Source organism: Carassius gibelio, chromosome A16 (genome assembly GCF_023724105.1).
Source record: "Carassius gibelio isolate Cgi1373 ecotype wild population from Czech Republic chromosome A16, carGib1.2-hapl.c, whole genome shotgun sequence".
Classification (NCBI taxonomy): Eukaryota; Metazoa; Chordata; class Actinopteri; order Cypriniformes; family Cyprinidae; genus Carassius; species Carassius gibelio.
Window position 1 is genome coordinate 31,036,005 of NC_068386.1, and position 22,772 is coordinate 31,058,776.

General features: G+C 36.4%; 1 protein-coding gene across 4 annotated transcripts in view; it reads left to right on the top strand.

Annotated features, from left to right (window-relative positions):
• Positions 1 to 21,980, top strand: part of LOC128030934 (triple functional domain protein-like) — a 252,485-nt gene extending 230,505 nt beyond the window's left edge. The window contains exons 36-58 of one of the 4 annotated variants that reach the window (XM_052619030.1): positions 93 to 376; positions 1,296 to 1,466; positions 2,793 to 2,888; positions 2,972 to 3,120; positions 3,667 to 3,733; positions 4,104 to 4,207; positions 4,306 to 4,375; positions 6,785 to 6,874; positions 6,984 to 7,076; positions 7,224 to 7,274; positions 7,700 to 7,777; positions 8,217 to 8,408; positions 8,502 to 8,682; positions 8,794 to 9,419; positions 10,640 to 10,887; positions 11,337 to 11,475; positions 11,590 to 11,617; positions 11,728 to 11,887; positions 13,503 to 13,624; positions 14,078 to 14,150; positions 14,282 to 14,482; positions 14,656 to 14,794; positions 19,207 to 21,980. In XM_052619030.1, the coding sequence (XP_052474990.1) occupies positions 93 to 376; positions 1,296 to 1,466; positions 2,793 to 2,888; positions 2,972 to 3,120; positions 3,667 to 3,733; positions 4,104 to 4,207; positions 4,306 to 4,375; positions 6,785 to 6,874; positions 6,984 to 7,076; positions 7,224 to 7,274; positions 7,700 to 7,777; positions 8,217 to 8,408; positions 8,502 to 8,682; positions 8,794 to 9,419; positions 10,640 to 10,887; positions 11,337 to 11,475; positions 11,590 to 11,617; positions 11,728 to 11,887; positions 13,503 to 13,624; positions 14,078 to 14,150; positions 14,282 to 14,482; positions 14,656 to 14,794; positions 19,207 to 19,752 (3,908 nt within the window). In that variant the 3' untranslated portion in view covers positions 19,753 to 21,980. Of the gene's footprint in view, positions 1 to 92; positions 377 to 1,295; positions 1,467 to 2,792; positions 2,889 to 2,971; positions 3,121 to 3,666; positions 3,734 to 4,103; positions 4,208 to 4,305; positions 4,376 to 6,784; positions 6,875 to 6,983; positions 7,077 to 7,223; positions 7,275 to 7,699; positions 7,778 to 8,216; positions 8,409 to 8,501; positions 8,683 to 8,793; positions 9,420 to 10,639; positions 10,888 to 11,336; positions 11,476 to 11,589; positions 11,618 to 11,727; positions 11,888 to 13,502; positions 13,625 to 14,077; positions 14,151 to 14,281; positions 14,483 to 14,655; positions 14,795 to 19,206 lie in introns of those variants that run through there. The other 3 variants (XM_052619031.1, XR_008187999.1, XM_052619033.1) reach the window with 3 other exon arrangements.
• The last annotated feature ends 792 nt before the right edge of the window (positions 21,981 to 22,772 follow it).

Consider the following 22,772-nt stretch of genomic DNA (forward strand, 5'->3'; position numbering starts at 1 on the left):
AAGCCTTTTCAGCAGTTCTATAAAGCAAAAACACTGACTAGGCCCAGCAAAACATGTGAACACCATTTCTCTCTCTCCTTCTTTCTTTGAAGACACGCTCTCAGTCTCCAGTAATGATGGAGGACTTTCAGGCAGTGCCACCCTGCAGCCAGGTCATTTGCAGAGCTGTCCTGGACCCAAACGGCCCGGAAATACTCTGCGCAAGTGGCTGACAAGCCCTGTCAGACGACTCAGCAGTGGTAAAGCAGAAGGCCATGTGAAGAAACTTGCACACAAGCACAAGAAGAATCGAGATGTCCGCAAGAACGCAGACGCTGGCTCACAGAAAGACTCAGATGATAGTGCCGCCACACCACAAGATGAGACCATAGAGGAGGTTGGTTACCAGAAAACAATACAGACTTAAACAAAACAAAAAAAAAACAAATATATATATATATATATATATATATATATATATATATATATATATATATATATATATATATATATATATATATATATATATTTTTTTTTTTTTTTTATTTATTTATTTTTTTTTACAAAAATTGAATAATTATGAAAAAGCATTACACTGTCAAGAAGACATGTAACATATCAAGAATCACTTAAGGGGTTACAGACATAACAGCTAAATTTTAATTTTTAATTTTAAGTTTGACAGTTATATAACACTTCCAGATCCCCCCCAAAAATAAAAAAGTTAATAAATAATATTAATTAAAGTATAAAATGTGTCAAAAGAGTCTATTGCAACATCAGGGATGGTTAAAGTGAGACGAGTAAAACAATTTTACCCAGACGAGTAAAAAATATTGTAGTTTGTTAATTCCCACTAATATCCTGGAAAATGCATTTGGTAAATGTAGCGTTCTGTCTGTTTTTATGTCCTTGATTTGAAAGTGTGGTTCCACTTTATATTAAGTGATCTTAACTACTATCTACTAACTGTAATTAATTTCTGTAATTAAATGTATAATTACATTGTTGACCCATCCCTGACACCTTAACCCCCCTTAAACCTACCCAGACTGCCAAACTTGTCCCTAACCTTACCTGTTTGCAATATAATATGAACACAATAAGTACACTTACATTTTTTGATGTAAGTACATAGTAGTTAAGACCACCTAATATAAAGTGTGACCGAAAGGGTTATTCATGTCTTTTAAATACAGTGCAACTCTTGCACTGGAGCTAGTTTGGTATAAAAATGCGCCACAGCTGTTTCATAGCTTAACAATGTTATTAACAATATTTTTATTTGTCTTTCTTGCTTTCTTCTGTCCTCACAGAGAATGAGAAGTGAGGGATTGAGCAGTGGCACTTTGTCTAAGTCTTCCTCCTCAGGGATGCAGAGCTGTGGTGAGGAGGAAGGGGAGGAAGGGCCAGACTCTGTTCCCCTGCCACCCCCTATGGCCATCCAACAGCATAGCCTTCTGCATCAGGACTCCCAGGAGGGCAAGGTAAATGCCAGTCACATGAATATAATTTTGTGAAAGGATTTTTTTTTTTTCATCATTATTGATTTGTTTAAAGATTTTGTGACTGCTTAAAAATATGCTGTTCTAGACCAATTAATAAATTAGTCTAATACTAATTGTTTTAGGGAGAGAACAGTCCTCCACAACTGCTCACCCTACATTTCCTTGTGGAAGTACAATCTGTTGTAAATATGGTTTCATGCTGACTTAATGTTGACCAATTATGATAGTTTAGAAGGTCTCCGATAGGCCTCTCTAACTGCTGTCTGTTTTCTCTTTATTTCTTAATGTTCTCCAGCATTATGTTGATTTCTGTTCTGCCTCTGTTTTGTGTCAGTTTCCTTATCTCTCTATATAGTTCTCTCTCCTCCAAATTTCTCCTCATCTTTCCTATTTTTCAGTCATTTTTTCTACTTTACACCTTGTCCTTGTTGTATATTTTCCTTCTTGTCCATTAATTTCTTTGAATACTCCACATGTCCTCACTTGTGCCTTGCCAGAACTTGTTTATTGAGTCACATAATCTGATCCTGTTCAGTAGCATTTCTATAAATGTGAACTTCTGACTGTTATAGACTGAAAAGGCCCTTGACCTTGTCCGTTACGTTTCATGTGTCCCTTAATGGAGTATTCGGGAGTGCGTACAATCACATGCGATGGGCCATGTGTGCACTTACTCTTTACCCAAAACAACCTAAATCTTCCAAACCAAAGTTCCTACTTCCATTCCCCCTATATATGCCCCTACCAGTTTGAAATCAGCCCCTGATTGAATGGCGAATACAGAAACCACACCTATTGCCATATTTGGACTGGAATGTTTCCGTCTTCAGTGTCAGAACACTTAAATGGTGAGCATCATTGCAAATTCACATAATAAATGGATATTAAAGTCTATAGTAGGTTGTGGTTGTGAGTTGTGGTTCACTTTTTAGCACTAGATCCAGTGCTAATTATTTATTATTATTACTTATTAAATTGAAATAGTCATTCAGCTATATAACCATAACGCAAAGATGGTTTCACACAACTTAATAGATTAGGCCTCATGAAAAAAAAGAACACATGTAGGGTGTTTAATATGCAAATTAGATATCACTGAATGTAACACCAATATTTGATGAGTAACTTGTATAAATTGGTGCTAAAAACCCCCCAATGTAAACTAGCCTAAGTTCCTGCTGGTTTTTTGTTTAGCTTTTCTTTGCTTTACTTTTTGTTTTGTTTTGCTTTGCTTTGTTTTTTGTTATATTCCTACTTTAGTGAGATTATGAACATTTTTTTTTTTTTTTTTTTTTTTTTGCGTAGGCTACATCCCGTCTGTCTGGGCGTCCCAGCAGCTCAGAGACACAGAGTGCAGCTGAACTGGTCAGCGCCATTGAGGAACTCGTCAAGAGCAAAGTGGTAGGAGCCCACAAAGTTGTATGAGATCACAACTTGAGTTTTTACATTGAATGTTTTTGTATTGTCCACTTTTTCTCTCTCAGAGTCTGGAGGACAGGCCTAGTTCTCTCCCTGTTGAGCGAGGAGATAGCAGTAGTCCTTCCTTCAACCCATCAGATAACTCCTTCATGTCTTCCTCCTCTCCCATCGAGGAGATGGACGAACGCAAGACTGGATTCTTCAAGAGACGACAGTGTGTTCCTGTCTTATTTTCTTCATATATTTGTTATATTATCTCTCTAAGACACATACAAGTTGAACGGCCACAACAAAATAAATCTCATGTTTGGAATGTTTAGGTGTCTGACTTAGATGTTGAATAACGTGAGAGCTTTCAAGCATTTCTCAACACAATATCAATGCAGGTCACAGAGCTTCAGAGAGGTATAACACAGTTAGTTTGTTGGTATGACAAAAGTTTTCAAAAAACATTTTGAACAGAAAAGTGTTGTACTGACGGCATCTTCAACAAAGTTCAAGGCAGGTACAGGATCATGTGTCATAATTTTTTATACATTGTGATGTGCCACGCAAATCGTCTTGAACTGATTCCTACAAAGTACTATAATAAGCATAAAAATGTGTAGCACTGAAATATTGGGTACAATTTAATTAGATTTCTTAATTAGAAATGTTTTTACAAATACGTTTTGATACTGAAATTGAATGTTTCCTTTGACTCTGCCAGCCATCTTAAATTTGTCTTTGATTTGAATGAGAATGATTCTTTGATTTTCAGCTATGTACTGCTGGAACTGGTGGAGACGGAGAAAGATTATGTGAGGGACCTTGGTGCAGTCGTGGAGGTTGGCTCTTATTAAGTTCTTTTAACGAATACCACAATGAGATCGCTATGGTCACCGCATGCAACGGAACACATTCATTCAAGTAATCATAATTGGCAGCTGCTGTCAGGGTTGAGTTCTGTTTGTTCAGTGGTCTTATCTATCTATTGAGGAGTTAAACAAGTGTTGTCGTGAATTAATCACATGATTTGTTTGACATTGTTAAGAGTGTCTCTGAATGCCTTGTGTCAGCTGTGTTGGCACAGTGTAACACATAAAATGAGAGTGGTTTGGATTTGTCGCTTATTCAGAATGATCGTCGAGTAAGATCACATGCTTTATGTATCAATGTCTCCATGGTAACCATACTGATGTGTTCTGGCACCTGCAGGGATACATGAGCAGTATGAAGGAGGAGGGTGTACCCGACGACATGAAGGGCAAAGATAAGATCGTCTTTGGGAACATTCACCAGATTTATGACTGGCATAAAGAGTATGTGAAAGTGACACTTAGATTCCATTCTCATAAATACAGTTAAGACCCCTTACTTTAATTTCCTGTCATTAATGTTACACCTCTCATCTTTGTAGCTTCTTTCTTGGTGAACTAGAGAAGTGCTTGGAAGACCCAGATAGGCTCGCACCCCTGATTATCAGACAGGTATGAAATGATTCATTGTGGGGTTTGGCAGATTATGCAATTGTGTTATATTTAAAGGTGAAGAATAGTCCCATTCCAAACTAAACTTAAACATAATTTTGCAATGATGGTCTAGTAGATTATGTCACACTTCACTTTTAAGCCATCAAGATTTAGATGCAGAAAATTGTGCAATACAATATAAGATTTTGAACAATGTCTCAATGTTTTGAAAAAAAAAAAAAAATATATATATATATTTTCTTTTCTTTGCTTTGCTTTGCTTTGCTTTGCTTTGCTTAGCTTTGCTTTCAATTTTATGTGAACTATATTATCACCCAGTGAAGTATCAAGAGTTGGGTATATGGTACATTCTACTTTACTTGCATACAGTACTGGGTAGATTACTTACAAATTGTGGTCTATTACTGATTACAAATTACATTATAAAAATTGCTTTTAGTTAATTAATTGTGTACCATATTAATAAAAAAGAGAAAGAAAATATATTACATTATTTGTTATCAACATCATGAAATGCATTAAACATTACAGGCAAGTTTTTTCAAAAATGTATATACAGTAAGTGGTAAGTAGACAATTTAAAAGGAAAAAAAAAAAGAATTGGGGTGAATCAATCAATTCTGAATAATTTACTTCACTTATGTGAATAGTACATAATCATGTAATCAATAATAAAAAAAATTCACAATAATTGAACTAATTGAGCATTTTAAAATTCAATATAATCAAATTACAAGTCCTTAAATTTTGAAATCTGATTACGTAATCCAGATTACTTTACATGTACTTAGTTACTACCCAGCACTGCCTGTATACATTCAGTAAACTCACTTGAAGCAATATATACTATAAAGCAAATATCTGCAGCAAAAATAACTATATTATATTATATCAGCTTTTTACATAAAGTAAGATATATAAGTATGTTTCATTTTGTCCACATACCTACAGTATACACGTAAACGGTGATATGTAAATCGCATCGCAATATGTAAACTGTATTATCACCCAGCTCTAATCTGATATTAAAGATTTGACCAGACTTGACTTGGCTTTTGTTTTTCCATCCATACAATGAAAGTCAGTTGGCTCTATCATACATCCGGCGCAATGGGACACACGGTGCAGCGCAAGTGTGTTTGCTAGTTTCAGTCCGGTGCCGTTTGCATTTTCCCGTCCTGCGCCACGTCGTTTAAATAGCAAATACATTTGCGTCCATGGTCTAAAAAAGAAGTGTGTTCAGGCGCATTGCTGGCGCATTGCTATTTAAAGGAGCTGAAAATAGACTGCGCCATAGACTGCGCCATAGACCGACTCAAACCTGGTCTAAAGTCTAAAGTGAATGGCGCAATATTTTTTGTTATTTAAAGAGCGTTCTGGGCGGGTCCACAGTGCGCGTCCACAGTGCGCGTTGACTTTTCTTATACACACAGGGATGCGCATCACACAAACATGCCAACTATTAAAAACAAAAGGATTACAGTGTAAAAGAATATTATTGTGTAGGTTAAATAAATATAAAAAATTAATGATGGATAGTCATTGTGTGTATTAGAATTAGTCTACCTTTTGCAATTCAGCCTATTACTACTTATTATGATGAATGAAATTGGGTAATTAATTATACAATCGTGCCAATACACATACATATATATTAACTGACTCATCGCATGGAGCTTTGGTGGATTCCTGCTTGTCCCGTAGATGATCTGCTCACGCGCTTTAACTTCGTGCACAAGCAGATCTGTTTCTTGGCTTGAGAAGCGTTAAGCTTCTCCAGCAACAAATTCCGCCATGTAAAATAGCGATCTGCCATGGCGTGAGCGCATCTCGCTCTTAAAGGGAATGGGAGATGACACTCTGATTGATTTATTTGATGTTACGCCCATTACTTACTATTAAGAATAGGTACTGTACAAACCATTCCAAAAATGCACCTCGGCACACGGACCGTTTTTCCGCCGTTTAAATAGCAAAAGTGGATTTAGACACGCTTTGAGTGCACCTGAGCCGTGCACTTAACACTTTGCGTTTAGATCGTTAAAATAGGGCCCAATGTCTTTTTGGACCCCACTTACTGTACTTTTATTGTAGGGGCAAACCATTTTTAAATATGTTCTTTTGCATTCCACAGAATAAAAGCATTCATGCATGTTTAGAAAACCATTAGGGTGAGAAAATGGTGATAGAGTTATCATTTTTAGGTTAACTTTTCCTTTACGTGCCATACTTGTACTAAAAGAAAGTGGTCAATATGTGATATACACAATAGATTAGTGAAGAGATGAATCATAGCTGTTAGTACATTGTGTGCTTTAGCCCAGCTGGAAAGCAATTTTGTAAATCTTACTTAGTATAATGAATACATTTTGACCTTCTTTGTCTGAAATTCTGTTTTGGCCAAAGGAACGAAGACTGCACATGTACATTGTGTACTGCCAAAACAAACCCAAATCAGAGCACATTGTTTCAGAATACATTGACACATATTTTGAGGTAAGACTCAAGTCACTGCCTACATCCTGCCTGACATTTAAACATGAGTCGTAAAAAGCGAGACAGACTCATAACTACACAATCTCATCTTTTCTTATATCCTCATCAGGATTTAAAACAGAGGTTGGGCCACAGGCTACAGATCACAGATCTACTGATCAAACCAGTGCAGCGGATCATGAAATACCAGCTTCTGCTGAAGGTCAGACAGAAAAATTTCATTAGCAAAGTAGTCATTCCTCCCATTGCTACTGACCCATCTTTATGTAAAGAATAGATGTTGAGAAAAGATTGATATCTTCCAACATAAATTAACTTTCTCATCATTGTTCTCATTGCTTAATTGTAGGATTTTCTCAAGATCTCCAAAAAGGCTGGTTTGGATACCGTAGAATTAGAGGTAAGGGTATTTGTTAAGACATTGGTTAGTTTTTAACTTTGGCATGTAACTCATTCAGCACCATTTATGCAACAAATATGAATGATTTTGTACCTCAAATCATGCAGCTGGAGGAAAAATGTTGCTAACTTTATGCCATTTCTAACCAATCATACTTAATCTGCCTATGCCTAGTAGATTATAAAACTTAAAACATAAATCATATTAGATCTGTAACCATAGCCATATGTACAGACCAGAATATTGTAGGCATGAAGGTGAATGAAAGGCCTTTGTCTTGGGCTAGTTAGCGAACCACCTAGCAGCACTTTAGCAGTCTCCTACAACACCATAGTATTATTGTGACACATTTTACACAAACAAGCACCAGTCATGTTTTCTTCAGAAAATTTAAAAATGTAGTTCTAAACTACGTTCTCTCACAGAAAGCAGTAGAGGTGATGTGTGTTGTTCCGAAACGCTGCAATGACATGATGAATGTTGGACGCCTCCAAGGATTTGATGTAAGATGCATTTCTCTTACCTTATTTACCTTATTTAAGTTTTCAAGCATGTAGGTGGGATCCTAAAAGCACAGTCATTAACAGCCTGAATGGTCATAAATCAGCAGGAAGTCCACAAGCTGTTCGCAAACTTTTTTTTTTTCCACATCATAATAAATCAAACCAAAAATGAATCCTCATTTTGAGGAAATAGTTTAGATGCCTGACAAAAAATATTCACAATCCGAGCAAATAAAAAAAGTGACCGCGCCTCCAGTTAAAAAAATATGGGAACATCACTGTACAATATTTCAAATGACACTCTACTTGTTGTGAATATTCATTTTTTTAGTGCAGTTTTGAACTTGAAGTTGAAATTGTTATTTATGTTTGCTGATTCTAGGGAATTTGAATTGTTCTGAGGACTGAGTATTGTTTATTTTGTTATGTATGTGTTTAGGGTAAAATTGTAGCCCAGGGAAGACTGCTTCTCCAGGATACCTTCATGGTCTCAGACCAGGATTGTAGTCTCCTTTCCCGCATGAAAGAGAGGCGCGTCTTTCTCTTTGAGCAGATAGTTATCTTTAGTGAACCTCTAGATAAAAAGAAGGGCTTCTCCATGCCGGGCTATCTGTTTAAGAACAGCATAAAGGTGTGTAGACAGAACCACTGCTGTAGAAAACACTGTGCTCAAGACACAGTATAGCAAGTAAAAAACATACATGTCTTGTTTCTCTCTCTGCAGGTCAGTTGGTTGGGTCTAGAAGAGAGTCCTGACAATGACCCTTGTAAGTTTATTTTGACCTCAAGGTCATCAACTGGCAGTACAGAGCACTATGCCCTCCATTCCTCGAACTGGGCACTTTGCCAGGCCTGGATACAGCAGATCAGCAGCATCCTGGAGAATCAGAGAAACTTCCTTAATGGTAACAAAATCTTAGAGTTTCCAATAAAGTTACAAAATGGGAGGTTGTAGGTGTAAAACCCCATGAACAACCACCAGACCACCTTTTAACCGTTAACTCTTGTCTTCTCAGCACTGACTTCACCCATTGAATACCAACGGAACCATGCTGGGGCAAGCAGTCTGGGTGGACCCAGCAGCAGTGGACTTCCAGGGGGTAGCAGCAGCTCTGCCATGGGTGCAAGCTGTGGCTCTCGGTCCCGATCTTCCCGAATTCCTCAACCTTCTTCTCGTCTCCCCCAACCAGTGCAGCATCACCACGCCCCTGCCCCAGATGACCGCACTTCAGGTACGTGTCCACTTCCTGACCAGAACCTAAACGGCGAGGTCCCTAGGATGCGGGTTCTGGAGACCACCTTGAAGGAACTACGTGGGGATACCCAATCAGGGACACACGTTTCAAGAGCTACAGTCGTACCCCTGTCTCTCACCCTAACAAAGCCCCGTATCAAAGAACCCTTGCCCATTCTCTCCCCCTTAAATCCTCAGAACTTTACAGTCCAGAAAGGCTCCCCATTTTGGGCCTCAATGCCAGTCTCGCCTACTGGCAGGCCTGGCTCTTTCACAGAGCAGAGTGACACATTGAGTCTCAACCAGTGTCAGACTCGCAGGCACTCCACCCACAGTAAGGAGTTGGACCGCATCAGTAGTTGCTCCTCCACCAGTGAGCAGTCCCTGCATTCAACTCACAGCAATGGGGTAAGAGCCAATCCCTAGCTCCTGGCTTCAGTGAGGCCTAGTCCTGCTTCACCTCCACCTCCGGCTTCATACTAACCCGCTGAGGTATATGTGCATTGTCCTTGAACTAAAAGAGGTTTCTTACAGGCTGTTGTGGTTATTAACTGGCCTGGTTTGACTGTGCTGAGCAACTAACAAAGTACACTGTTAACCAGGATAACTCTTTGAGAGTTTCTCAGAAACTCTGTACTTCCATTGACTATCTCTTCTGATTATATCTGCTCTGAACTGGCAGGATTTTCTTTGTCTAACTGCTTGAGAAGGCCTGATGTGCAAGCATTGGCAGTACATAAACCAGCCAACTAACAATTACTAGCTCTTTTTCTTTTTTAACCTTTTCTTTTTACAGTTTTCAAAAATGCTTTTTGGGATAATCCATTTAAAAACAAATTGTGGGGTGTTAAAATCCCCATAAAAATCCAGTGCTGATTTGTTTACTATTGAAAAGGGAAGTTGGAGTGAGACATATCATAGTATAAGGGTATTAGAGGGAGGTATATTCTCATTCTAGAGAGCATTTTATTGGACAAAACATTTGGGTACACACATGAGTGCATCAGCCTATTTTGTTTGTTTCCTGGAAGAGAAAGATTGTACATTTTAAAATCGGATATTTCTGTTCAGCTTTTAGCAGTCCACTAGCATATAGATGCTTCTGAAGTTAAAAGACCACAGAACTCCAATGTTGATTTCATGGGGTCTTTAAGGGTGTTGGATTTTTGTCTTTTAAATCACAGTCTTAAGGGGTAATCACACTGAAAGCAATTTGCAGCAACAAAGAGGCCAAAGTCATTATTTTTAGAGAAAGTAAGTGATTAGCAATGTTGAACATTAAGAGTTCAACGTTGCGACTACTGTCAGTTTGAACATAAACATTTGAGCTCACTTCATCCCCACGTAATGACACATGATGCACTTAACCAAAGTACAACCATCAGCAATTTAACTGTGAACTGTCAGTGTGCATGACTCTTTAGTGTAACTTTCAAGAGAATATTGTAAACTAAAACAACTTTGATTTGTAAATCTTTTCCTAGAACTGCTCTCACTTGCTTTATTCTTGCCATCTGACATGCTCCAGCTCACTAAATGTCTTCAGCATACTTCATATACAGAAATACTAAATCAAATATAAATAATATAAAAAGTACTCTAATGTTTTGCTGTGTATCTGTTTTTAGAGTGAACGTAGCAGCAGCAGCAGTGTGTCAACCATGTTGGTGACCCAGGACTATGTGGCTCTAAAAGAAGATGAGATCAGCGTGTATCAAGGAGAGGTTGTGCAGATATTGGCCTCTAACCATCAAAACATGTTCCTAGTTTTCCGTGCTGCCACAGAACAATGCCCAGCAGCCGAGGGCTGGATCCCTGGCTATGTTCTGGGTCACACCTCCACTATTATTCCTGACTACCCTGATGTAAACCTCAAGTTAGTATTGGTTATTAATTGTTAGTGATTATAGATTGATTGGTTACTTCTAAAGTGAAGCAGCAACACTTGTATTGAAATTTGCAATTTTTTTATTCATTCAAGCAACATAATTTCTATATTTTATCCATGCAGCTGTCTTTTGCATATATATATATATATATATATATATATATATATATATATATATATATATATATATATATATATATATATATATATATATACATATATATATATATTGCCATGTGCACTGATGAACTGTCAAAATAGAGATGTGTATTAAGAATGTTTATTAAGTATATAAGTAAGTTCACTTAGCGTTCATATTGACCTTAAATTTAGGCTTAAAAGAAGACACCACTGTTTTGACTTCTTGTTTGCTGTCTAATATTTATAGTCTAGCTGTGAATTAGCTTTCTTAAAACAGTGCTATATTTGTCAATCAGGAAGTCCTCATCGTGGCACACAGCTCTACGTATCAGACGAAAATCCGAAAAGAGAGAAAACGATGTAAGGAAGGAGGGCAAACCAGTGAATGGCTATCACAAATCTAGAGATGGATCAGCCAATAAGGTTTCTGCAAAGGTACTGCCTTAACAGTCTAATGATTCATTATGTAATCATTACTCTTTATGAAATTTCATGGTTATGACAATTTCTACATATGAACATTCAAATGACATCATTTTTTTTCTTCAGCTTTTGAATCCCAACTACATGTATGATGGTGAGTAAAAAATATTGTTCTTTCATTCTTGGAAATCTCTCTGCATAGATTAAATGGTTCTTCAGTCATAATGAAACAGCCAAATGACTATGTTTCTGATTTTCTCGTAGCAGTTCCCCCAGAGTTTGTGATCCCCTTGTATGAGGTGGTCTGCGACAGGGGCGATAGTGTAACTCTCCGCTGTAAGATCTGTGTGAAAGCCTCGGTCTGTTGGAGAGGCCCTGACCAGAGCACTCTCAGCAATGGTGGAAGATACACACTCACACACAGGTAAAACCAGGACACAGACATCATTGTACATGTCATGCACTTATACAGACTGCAGAGGGCACTTTTGCTTTATGGTTTCTGATCGAGTTTGAACAGTCATTTTGCTACTTTCATAACTGTATATTAAAAGAAACACTTTACATGCTAAATATTTCTGTGAAATTTTTCTTAATGTTGTTCACGGACAACATTTGGTAGCTTTTAGCTATATGGACAAATAATTAAATTAATTTAGTTTCACAATTTGTCATTGCTATCGGATAGACAAACTTAATCTTTAAACTTTGCACAATATCTGATTTCCTCTGTGAGTAAAATTCCTAATTACATATTTGAATTTTAAAATGTAATTGCTAAATAAGCAAACATTTTGTATTTATTAATGAATTAATGTATTAATTCATGGCATATTGTAACCAAAAGTACTGTTTTGAGCCATGATTAAGCTTTTAAGATTTTTTCTTTGAAATCTTTTAAGATTTTATTCTTGATTAAGCTCTACATGGATCTAACTGTTACTTTTGATGAGAAATTATATTTTTATTATATAAATATTTTTCTACTTTTTTGAGTAGCTAAGGTGTGCCAACTTGGTTTCATTGTTTGTTATTTTTTATGGTCGAGCGCCTTCGTTGAGCTCCTAGATTTGCATACTTTTTGGAAAGATTTGCTGAAAATTAAAAACTTATCTTTAAAACTGTAAAAACTTGTACAAATAATAAAAAAGTGAAATACATTAATAAAAATGTATAAAGGTTTATTAAATAAACTAAAAACATAAAATTATACATTTACAGGTTAATGTACTATCAGTGAGTTTCCTTTTTAAAATAAAGCCTGACAGGGTGATCTGGACCCAGGTGTGAAGCATCTTGTATTATCCACAAATGGATTATTTTCTGGTAATGTCTCACTGTCTGTTAATTATTTATTTTATTATTATTATCTTTTTTTAAAAATTGGGGGGGGGGGGGGGAATTCATGATTTACAAAAATAAATAAGTGAAATGCTTTAATAAATGAATGTACATAAAATATTGATCTGAAATTTGACTGGAAATTTAATTTAATTGTTTTATTCTGTGAGAATTATTTATTTTGCTTGTGGGATAAAATTGGCTTGGGACAACAGTCAATATATAGTTTAGCGGTCATTATACATTAAATACATTATGTTCGTAACACTTTACAGTTATGTTAGTAAACATGAACTAAGATTGAATAATACTTCTACAGTATTTATTCATCGTAGTTAATGCTTATTTCAACATTTATTAATACATTATTAAAATGAAAAAGTTGTGCTTGTTAACAGTAGATAATGCACTGTCAATTAACATGAATTAACAATGGACTACTTTATTTTCATTCATTAACATTAACAAAGATTAATAAATACTGAAGTAAAATATTGTTCATTCATGTTAGTCAATACATTAACTAACATTAGCTAATGGATCCTTATTGTAAAGTGTTAACATTATATTTCTGATGAAGTATTCCAGGGAACCATTTTTATTATTATTATTTTTTAAATAGACTATGCTGTAGATTTGTGTCCTTATACATTACAATTTATACATTATTGTCACTTAATTGTTTACTTTTTGTTCAGTGAGATGGGTGAAGTGACCCTCCATATCTCACCTGCCACTCTGGATGACAGCGGCACCTACACCTGTATCGCCTCTAATGACATGGGCTCAGTGACATCATCAGCTTACCTCAGGGTGCTTGGTCAGTTGAGTTTCAGTTAACACTGCTTGGATTGGTCCTACTTTATATTAAGTGGCCTTAACTATTATGTACTTACATTTAAATGAATCATTTGGTAAAATTGTGGGTTGCATTTTATTTTACAGTACATGTAATTACATGTACTTATAGTGTACTTACAGTGCATTTATCTAAGGAAGTTCTGGTAATACAAGGTAACTACAGTACATGGGTTAGGGTTAGGTTTAGGGGTAGGTTCAGGGTTAGTACCTAGTTATTACATAGTTATTGTAGTTACTATAATAAGTACATAGAATGTACATAAGGAAATTGTACAAAACTGTGAATACAATAAGTACCTTGTACTAATTTTGTAATGCTAGTACACAGTAGTTAAGGTCACTTCATTTAAAGTAAGACCCAAAAAATGTTAATAGTAGTCGAGTCAAACCACCAACATCGTTTTTTTGGTAGGCACTTCCTGTGACGGGATCCTCTGGAAGGATAACTTTGAGTCCCTCTACACTGAAGTCATGGAACTGGGGAGGTACTCTACGAGTGAAATGTTCTAACATTCTGAATTAACTTAATGTAGATTTAAAATATAACATAGTCATTTATCTCTATGAATAGCTAACATTTTAAACCAGTTAATGTTTAATTTCTGACCTTCTGTAGAGGCAGGTTTGCCGTCACTAAGTGGTGTGAGCAAAAAGGAAGCAAACGATCAGTGGCTGCTAAGCTAGTAAATAAAAAGCTAATGCGACGAGAGCAGGTGGTTCAAGAGCTGGGTGTCCTACACTGTCTTCAGCATCCTCACCTGGTGGGTCTGTTGGATACCTATGAGACCCCTGCCAGTTACGTTCTCATCCTGGAGATGTACGTGAACTTCCTTCTTTATCAGTATTCCCACACATAATAGCAATGCTAATGATAAAACAATTAGTTCATTTAAGACTGATGGAAAGTGTGTGTTTTGTTTTGGGGTCAGGGGTAACACATTTAGACGTGACACATTTTTTGGTTTTTCTTTTTCTTATTTTGCACATCAGTGCTGTTCAAGGTCGTCTCCTGGACTATATTGTTAGCTGGGGGAACTTGACAGAAGAAAAGGTGTCTGTTTACCTACGGGATATTCTAGAAGCTTTACACTACCTTCACACATACAGGATTGCTCATCTTGACTTGAAGGTGGGCCTTCTCTTGGAATTTTTCTGGCACACATATGTAATCATGCGTCTTGACCGGTGGTTCTCAACTAGTGCTGCGTTCCAGACAGACATATATTATATCGATATAATAACTATAACAATACAATATTGTATTATAGTGTACAATATTATACTTTACATAATAATATATAATATACTTTATATACTTATATATTATGTTAGGTAAAAAGCTTTGGTTAAAAGCGTCTGCTAAATGCATACATTTATTTAAATGTATTTATTTATATGCAGTATAGAGAGAGAGAGTGAGACATTATTTCCGGGTTCAATACATAGCTGGTTTTTGTGCACTTCAGCAAGCCATTGACATACACCCCCCACCCCCCCCCCCACCCCCCAGTCTTTGAAGCATTTCCTACATTACTTATTTTATTCTTTTTTTTTTTTTCAGGCATTTAATTAAATGTGTATTTCAAATTTTTCCTGCCCTTTTTAATTAATTCATTTATAAATAAATAAAAAGTTTACAAAAAGTGTACAATAAAGCACAATCAAATCCTTATATTGTATCACATTGAACTTGAATCAAGTTAAAGGTGTAATCTGCCGATTGTCCTGCAGGTGACTGCATAAATCTGTCTTCTTACGATGCACTTAGGGCTTAACGATTACTCCACCTCACCCGTAGATCTACAATGATTTTCAAGTGCTACTTTAGTTACGATGCTTTTGGGAAACAGACCGTAATATTAAGATCAGTTATACGATCGTTTTTACGAACTTCTTAGGCTTAAAAAGCTTTTGGGAAACTCAGCCCTGGTTAGTTTTTGAAAATAGTCATTTACATTTTAATTACTTGTAAGAATTTAACATTTATTTTTAATCATTTAGCAAACATTTTTAATCCAAAGACTAACAAATGAGCAATGCAAGTGATTTATCTTAATAACATGAGAACTGCTAACAATACAGTTTTATACATAAGAATAGTACAGACTTGAACAGGAAAGGAAGGATTTACAGTAAGTGTTGTTTTTGAAGAGTTAGCAGGATGCAGTAAAGTGCTTATGTAACACAAAACAAAAGAGCAGTGTGAGTAGCTCAAATCAAACTGCTGGAACTCAGCTCATATATATATATATATATATATATATATATATATATATATATATATATATATATATATATATATATATATACAGAACATCTGACATTTTTCTTTAAAACTAGTATTTTTTCTAGCTACTATGTGTAGGTTTCTATGTAAGTACTGGTACTTCTGAATTGTTTGAGGGTGGGACTTAGCACTTTTGAAATGAAAGTACTTGATGGACATATACTATGTGTTGTGAACATTCACTCAGTATCGATATCTCATTTCTGAACAAGATGGCTTTTAGAGGCTTTTGGACTGGAACTTCTCATATATATATATATGCGCAGGTCAATGTATTAATAACCTACACCCGACCGCTTTTTCAACTACCCCGCCCGCAACTCGGACCGAAAAAAAAAAAAAAAAAAGGCCAATAAACTCATAATTTGTACTAAAATAGTCTAGTCTGGCTATGTCTATTTTTATGTTTCTGCAAGGTCAGCAGACATTGAGGCTCGGGTTTGTTCTGATCAGAGCTTGTGAGTGGAGAACGCATTTCTGAATATCCCGATCCGCTCACTCATTCCGTGGGGTCTCAGTCTCACTCAACCCAGAATGGCCTGCTGCAAGGAGTCATTTAATTGTTTAGCAATAAACTGGTGTTTTCTGTGTTGCTGCAAAGATGAAGTTGACGATGCAGAGTCACCATGAACGCCAGAGAGAAATGCACACATTTCATATGGATTACATCATCAGAGAGTAGCTGTAGGCTAAGTGCAAAATCACACAACTGCAACAGTTCCTTAAGAAGTTAATATTGTGTTATTTTAGACACAATGTTGTCTGATTTCCCCAATTTTGCCAACCAAAATATTAAGAAAAATCAGAACTGTTCATCCCCTAGCAACTCTCAGTGGGATTTAATTTCTTAATCCACGTTTTGAATGAATTTAGTGAACCATTTGGCACGTTGATTCATTGGCCATAGTCACATTGGATTTGAAGTGGCGCTGCACAGACCGATCGGTGTATGACATCAAAGTACCGCAAGAGCGATTCAAAAGCACAAGGAGTCGTCTGCTCTCTAAAGCCCCTTTCACACTGCCATTCCGGCAAATACAGGGGTAAAGTGTTCCTGTAATTGTTCCCTGGTCGCTAGATTTGGCACTTTCACACTGCCAGTGATGACCCGGTATATGTGCGTGCTTTCACACACAACCCTTGAAGATCCCGTAACGACACGTGACATCAGCACGTGACGTGTAATGCATGAGTCGAAAACGCTTGGCACGTTATACTTTAACTGAAGCAAGCAAACGATCTCGGCGTCAGCGCGGAAAGTGAGGAACTAACTGATCTCTGCTTCATTACAGTTTGCACATATGTTTTCGTCGCGAATGTTGATCTTCCTTCAAAACAGCCGGTAAAAGAGTCGCGCGATAACGCGCGTCATCACTCCGATACGGAATTAGATCTGGCTTTTGTTCACACAGCGCTCGTTCCGGATCGATTACCGCAATGTTACTATGTCCCCGACCCGGGTTAGATTCGGTAATCAATTCCGGGACGTGGTTGCTTTCACACAGAAGGCGACCAGGCAATGTTACGGGAATATTGCGGGTCCGACGTGCAGTGTGAAAGGGGCTTAAAGCTCTTGCGGTTCTTTGATGTCATACACCGATCGGTCTGATAGTGATGATCCGCTTCAAGTTGAACAAGCCTAATCATTCAATGAACAATTCATAAAGAACCTTTTACTTCACTCCTAAATGAATCAGCCATTTGAACGAATCAAATGAATGAATAAATGTTTCGATGACTTTAATCATCAAGACATTTTTATTTTATACCGTATATATATATATACCGTATTTTCCGGACTATAAGTCACACTTTTTTTCATAGTTTGGCTGGTCCTGCGAGTTATAGTCAGGTGCGACTTATTTATCAAAATTAATTTGACATGAACCAAGAGAAATGAACCAAGAGAAAACATTAGCGCCTATAGCCGCGAGAGGGTGCTCTATACTGCTCAGTGCTCCTGTAGCCTACACTAAGCAGCATGTAGCGCCCTCTCGTGGCTGTAGACAGTAATGTTTTCCCTTGGTTCTTGGTTCTAAATAAATGCGACTTATAGTCCAGTGCGACTTATGTATTTTTTTTTTCCTCGTCATGAATTATTTTTGGACTGATGCGACATATATATATATATATATATATATATATATATATATATATATATATATTATATATATATATATATATATATATATATATATATATTATATATATATATATATATATATATATATATATATATATATATTATATATATATATATATATATATATATATATATATATATATATATATATTATATATATATATATATATATATATTATATATATATATATATATATATATATATATATATATATATATATATATATATATATATGACGTCAACCGAGGCTATATTACCACCGGGTCAATTCTATCGACGTTTTACACACATTATTCACAGCTGGTTACGAATAAGACGTTTCCCAATGTGCTGAGCAGCACAGCATCTCGTTCCGCTTTCTAAGGGAACAAGGTTACAGTCAAGTAACCGGGAACGTTCTGCCCGGACATTAACAGATTCATATAGGTAATACCAGTAATACGCAGCTGTCGCAGTACGCATGATACAGGAAATGGTCAGTAACATCATAAGGTTGAGGTACCATATCTATATCAGTAATATAAATTCCATGCGATATAATGAAATCTAGCGTATGATTAAAATGATGAGTGGGCCCGGTGACGTTTCGTTTGACTCCTAAAGAGTTTATTAGGTCAGTAAACGCAAGTCCTAATTCATCATTTGTATTATCAGCATGAATGTTAAAATCTCTGACAATTAGTGCTTTATCAACATCTACCAATAGGTATAAAAGGAAATCTGCTAACTATCCAAGCGAATATGTATTATATAAATCTGTAATATATAAATATTCATAAGTGATGAAATATCCAGTTTACACCCTTTAAGCAAACATACTATACTGCAGTCTCCAGCTGACTAATTTCTTCTATTTTAATATATTGCCACTCCCAGATATTTTGTGACATCTTTGGTTAAAAGATAGGAGTGGGAATTCATTTTATCCTCTTCCCTATACTAATGCATAATTGAATTTTTTGAGGGATTTTAAGTTTTGACTACTTTGCTTGAATACTTGACTGGATTACATCATTCTGAAGTCAAGTGTGCTATTGAATTTCTATTTGTATCATTTAAAACTGTCATGTATCTGTTATTGCATGCTTGTCTGCATTATGTGTCTTTCAGCCCGAGAATATATTAATTGAGCAAATGTCAGCCCAGCCTCTAGTCAAACTGACGGATTTCGGTGATGCGGCACATCTCACCAACACCCCTTACATCCACCCTCTGCTGGGCAGTCCAGAGTTCTCCGCCCCTGAGCTGGTGCTGGGTGAACCAGCGGCTCTGGCGTCTGACATCTGGAGTCTAGGCGTGTTGGCGTACGTGATGCTCAGCGGGGCATCCCCTTTCCTGGATGAGAGTGTCGAGGAGACCTGCCTCAACATCTGCCGTCTCGACTTCAGCTTCCCGGAGGACTACTTCCATGGTGTGAGTCAGGCGGCGCAGGATTTTGTATGTGTCTTACTCCAAGGCGAGCCATGCAGACGTCCCTCTGCACAGGTTTGCCTGCATGAGGAGCCATGGCTGCAGCCCATCGCGGCCTCCGGCGCAGCTCGCCTCGACACTACTAGACTTATCTCTTTTATTGAGCGGAGGAAACATCAGAACGACCTACGACCCGTGGCCAGTTTCCGATCATTCCTGCGTAGTCGCCTACTTAGCAAGACCTGAGAGAAACGTAGAGTGGAAATCCAATAGTATGCTTGTTCTCCTGCAGTTATATTAAGGAAAGTATAGGTTATAAATAGGAAATATGCTGAAATCTTATCCTCGTTTTAGAGTCATTCTGAAATGGTTCTTGGTCTCTGTTACTGTCACTGCTGCTGACAAAATTCTGAAGTCCCCCTTTCCAACCCTTCAAAAAAAAAATGTTTAGCTACATGTACATGTTCTCTATTTGTATGGACAAAACTCATGAGAAACAAATGTGAATTAAGAAGGGGGGGAGGGGGTTCTTTTGAAGTTTTTTTTTTTTTTTTCCTGAGCCAGAAAGGTTTAGCTTTAGTGGAGTACTGTAATTTATATAGCTACATTCAGGAAGGAATACATTTTGTACAGACCATGTATAGAAGCACAGTAAAGATAATATCTTTATCTTGAACGTTTTGGACAAAAGAAAAACAAAAGCTTATTTAAAGATTTAAAGAGAAGTAAAATAAGTTACACTATGGCATTCATCTCAAGTTCCATGTTTGATAGACATACTGTCATATTGGAAGTCAGGCATAACAAATTTAACAACTTTTAACAGCTGCATCTCTTTCACACAAGTAAAGTAAAATGTAAGCTTTTCATTTCAATTCGCATCTGTCTATCAGCCTTATGTTGTAAATAAACTGGACCTCCCTTCATTCATGTTAATCTGCCATGTTTGACATGCTTTCTCATTGGCTGATCATGACTTTCAACTGACCAGTTAGAATACAAGCTGGAAAGCCGCCTAAGGCAGGAAGTTTTAGTAACCACAACAAATGTGCACTCTTTGTAACTTGTTGAAATGTGCAATGTTGGGGCTTTAACATTCTGCAGCTATTTATAATGATTTGTGTTAAATCAGCATTGTTAAGTACATGTATTGGCCACTGCAAGTTGAGATATGATGTGTCTGTGACTCTTTCTGTGTTCAGTATCATTTTGTAAGCTTAAGCCTCATTTATTAAAAAACATTTGTGTCTTTGTCACACTTTTGTTATGAATGTTGTTATTTTTATGGTTATACCAAAGTTAATCCTCATTTATCTAAATGCTTCTTCTCACTATTTGGTGGTTATAACTTGTAACAATAAGTTATGAATGCAGTTTTGACTCCTGGAGCAGGAGTATTGATTGTTGATTTATTAATTGTGTCTTGTTTTGTTTTTGTTAATCAAATTTAATTGTAGATGAAGTAATGCTACATATTTTAAATTCCATATCTGCTCATTGTAGCAGCAATCTGTTTATGTAGGTTTGCATGACTAAATGACAAGGATGATCCCTTGTTTAAAATACATTGAGATGAATTGTTCCCTGTGTACTGTATCTGTTGTACAGGGAGAAAGTATTAAGTTAATTGCCTCCATATTGTGGGTTGAAGTTTAAGAGGCAAGTTGCAGTGGTCTAATAATCCAAAATAGCAACTGTCAACCCTTGTCACTAAAACCTAGTTGCAATCATTTTAGTGCTGAATAAAAAGGAGGTAAATAATATGCTGGCTCAGTTATGTTAGTATGATTTTTCATATTTATATTAAGTTAGTTTCTCATAATGCATAAATGTATACCCGTTTTTTTTTTTTTTTTTTACATACTGTAACAATGTCATTTTGAATGCTTTTGACTCTATATTGATTTTGCATGTATATTTCTTTGTACAGAAACCATACATGTTTGCACATTCTGTGCTGAACATGAGTTACTTTATCCTCAGTTATTTTTGAGATTAAACATATGAAACATTTTATTTGTTCAACTAGTCTCCAGTGTCTTTGTTTATAAAGTGTTTCTCTGTTTCGTGTTCGTGGGATTGGAGGAATTATTCAACAGCATTGTTGCCGTACAGTAAGTTTGATGTGGTGTATAAAACTACCCTGATCTGAAGATTAGTATTTTTACACATTTCCTGTCTACGTCTCTTGAGGCTTCACCCAAACCATGTGAAAACCATCCGGAGAGGCTGAGGCAGCAGGCAGGTGTGAAACTGCATCTGCAGGTGCTGAGATCTTAGTAAGATCCCAAAACAGATAAATGACTGATTAAACTTCCCCTGATCTTATCGCAGTGGACTCAACTTGTGCAGGTGACTGTAAATGCATTAGAATGTATAAATTGGTTTGCAAAACAAAAAGAATATCAAGAATCCTTAGGTGCAGATTGTATTATATGTAACCAAACAGGCAATAAAATGCATTTGTGTGGTCACTTATTTTATTGTACATAATTATTATGCATGCTGGTTTCCAGTTTCCTTAATAACATGGAAAAATTGTACTTTTAAAAATGGTTCTATTTATGTTTTTTAAAGACGTATCCAGTTAAGTTCAATACCTTAACTGGATGTCTTTAAATGAATAAATAAACATGTTTTGTGCTTGTCTTTTTGGCAGCATGTAGGCAAAAGAAAAAAAGATGCCTTTTACAGAAAGGTTCGTGAGATTATTCACGTCTGTTTTTGACACTTGCAGCATCTGTGGTTGTTTGTCTGATTGTGTGAATATAACGGCTTTGTTTTTTTATGAGGTGTGAGGAGAAGGTCTAGGTGTCTATTTTAAACTGTCTTATGCTGTTCTGCAGGCACCCACACATACAGACTGTTTCTCTTGAGAAATGTAATGTGCGACTGTTTTCAAGTTTGGAACTCTTGACTTTGACATTCAAATAATTCCATTTAATGGCCCAACCCTGGCTTTGAGGTGTAAGATAACCAACCAAATAAAATGAAATGATCTCTATGAACCTTTCATACTGAAAATAAAACTTCCATAAGTATGAATCAAAATTTCCCCACTGAGATTGCTTTCTAAGAAATCATGAATATAGTGTGAACAAGTTTCCATGACTCATTTTTGTCTTCTGCTAATTTAGTTTTGAAATAAGTTTTCTATTGACTGACATAATAATGGGGTATTTAGACATCTCTGTCTGTGTGCAGTTATTAAAAAAAGTGCGTTGTAAAGCTTGTTGCTATACCACCAGGAGGCACACTTTATCTAG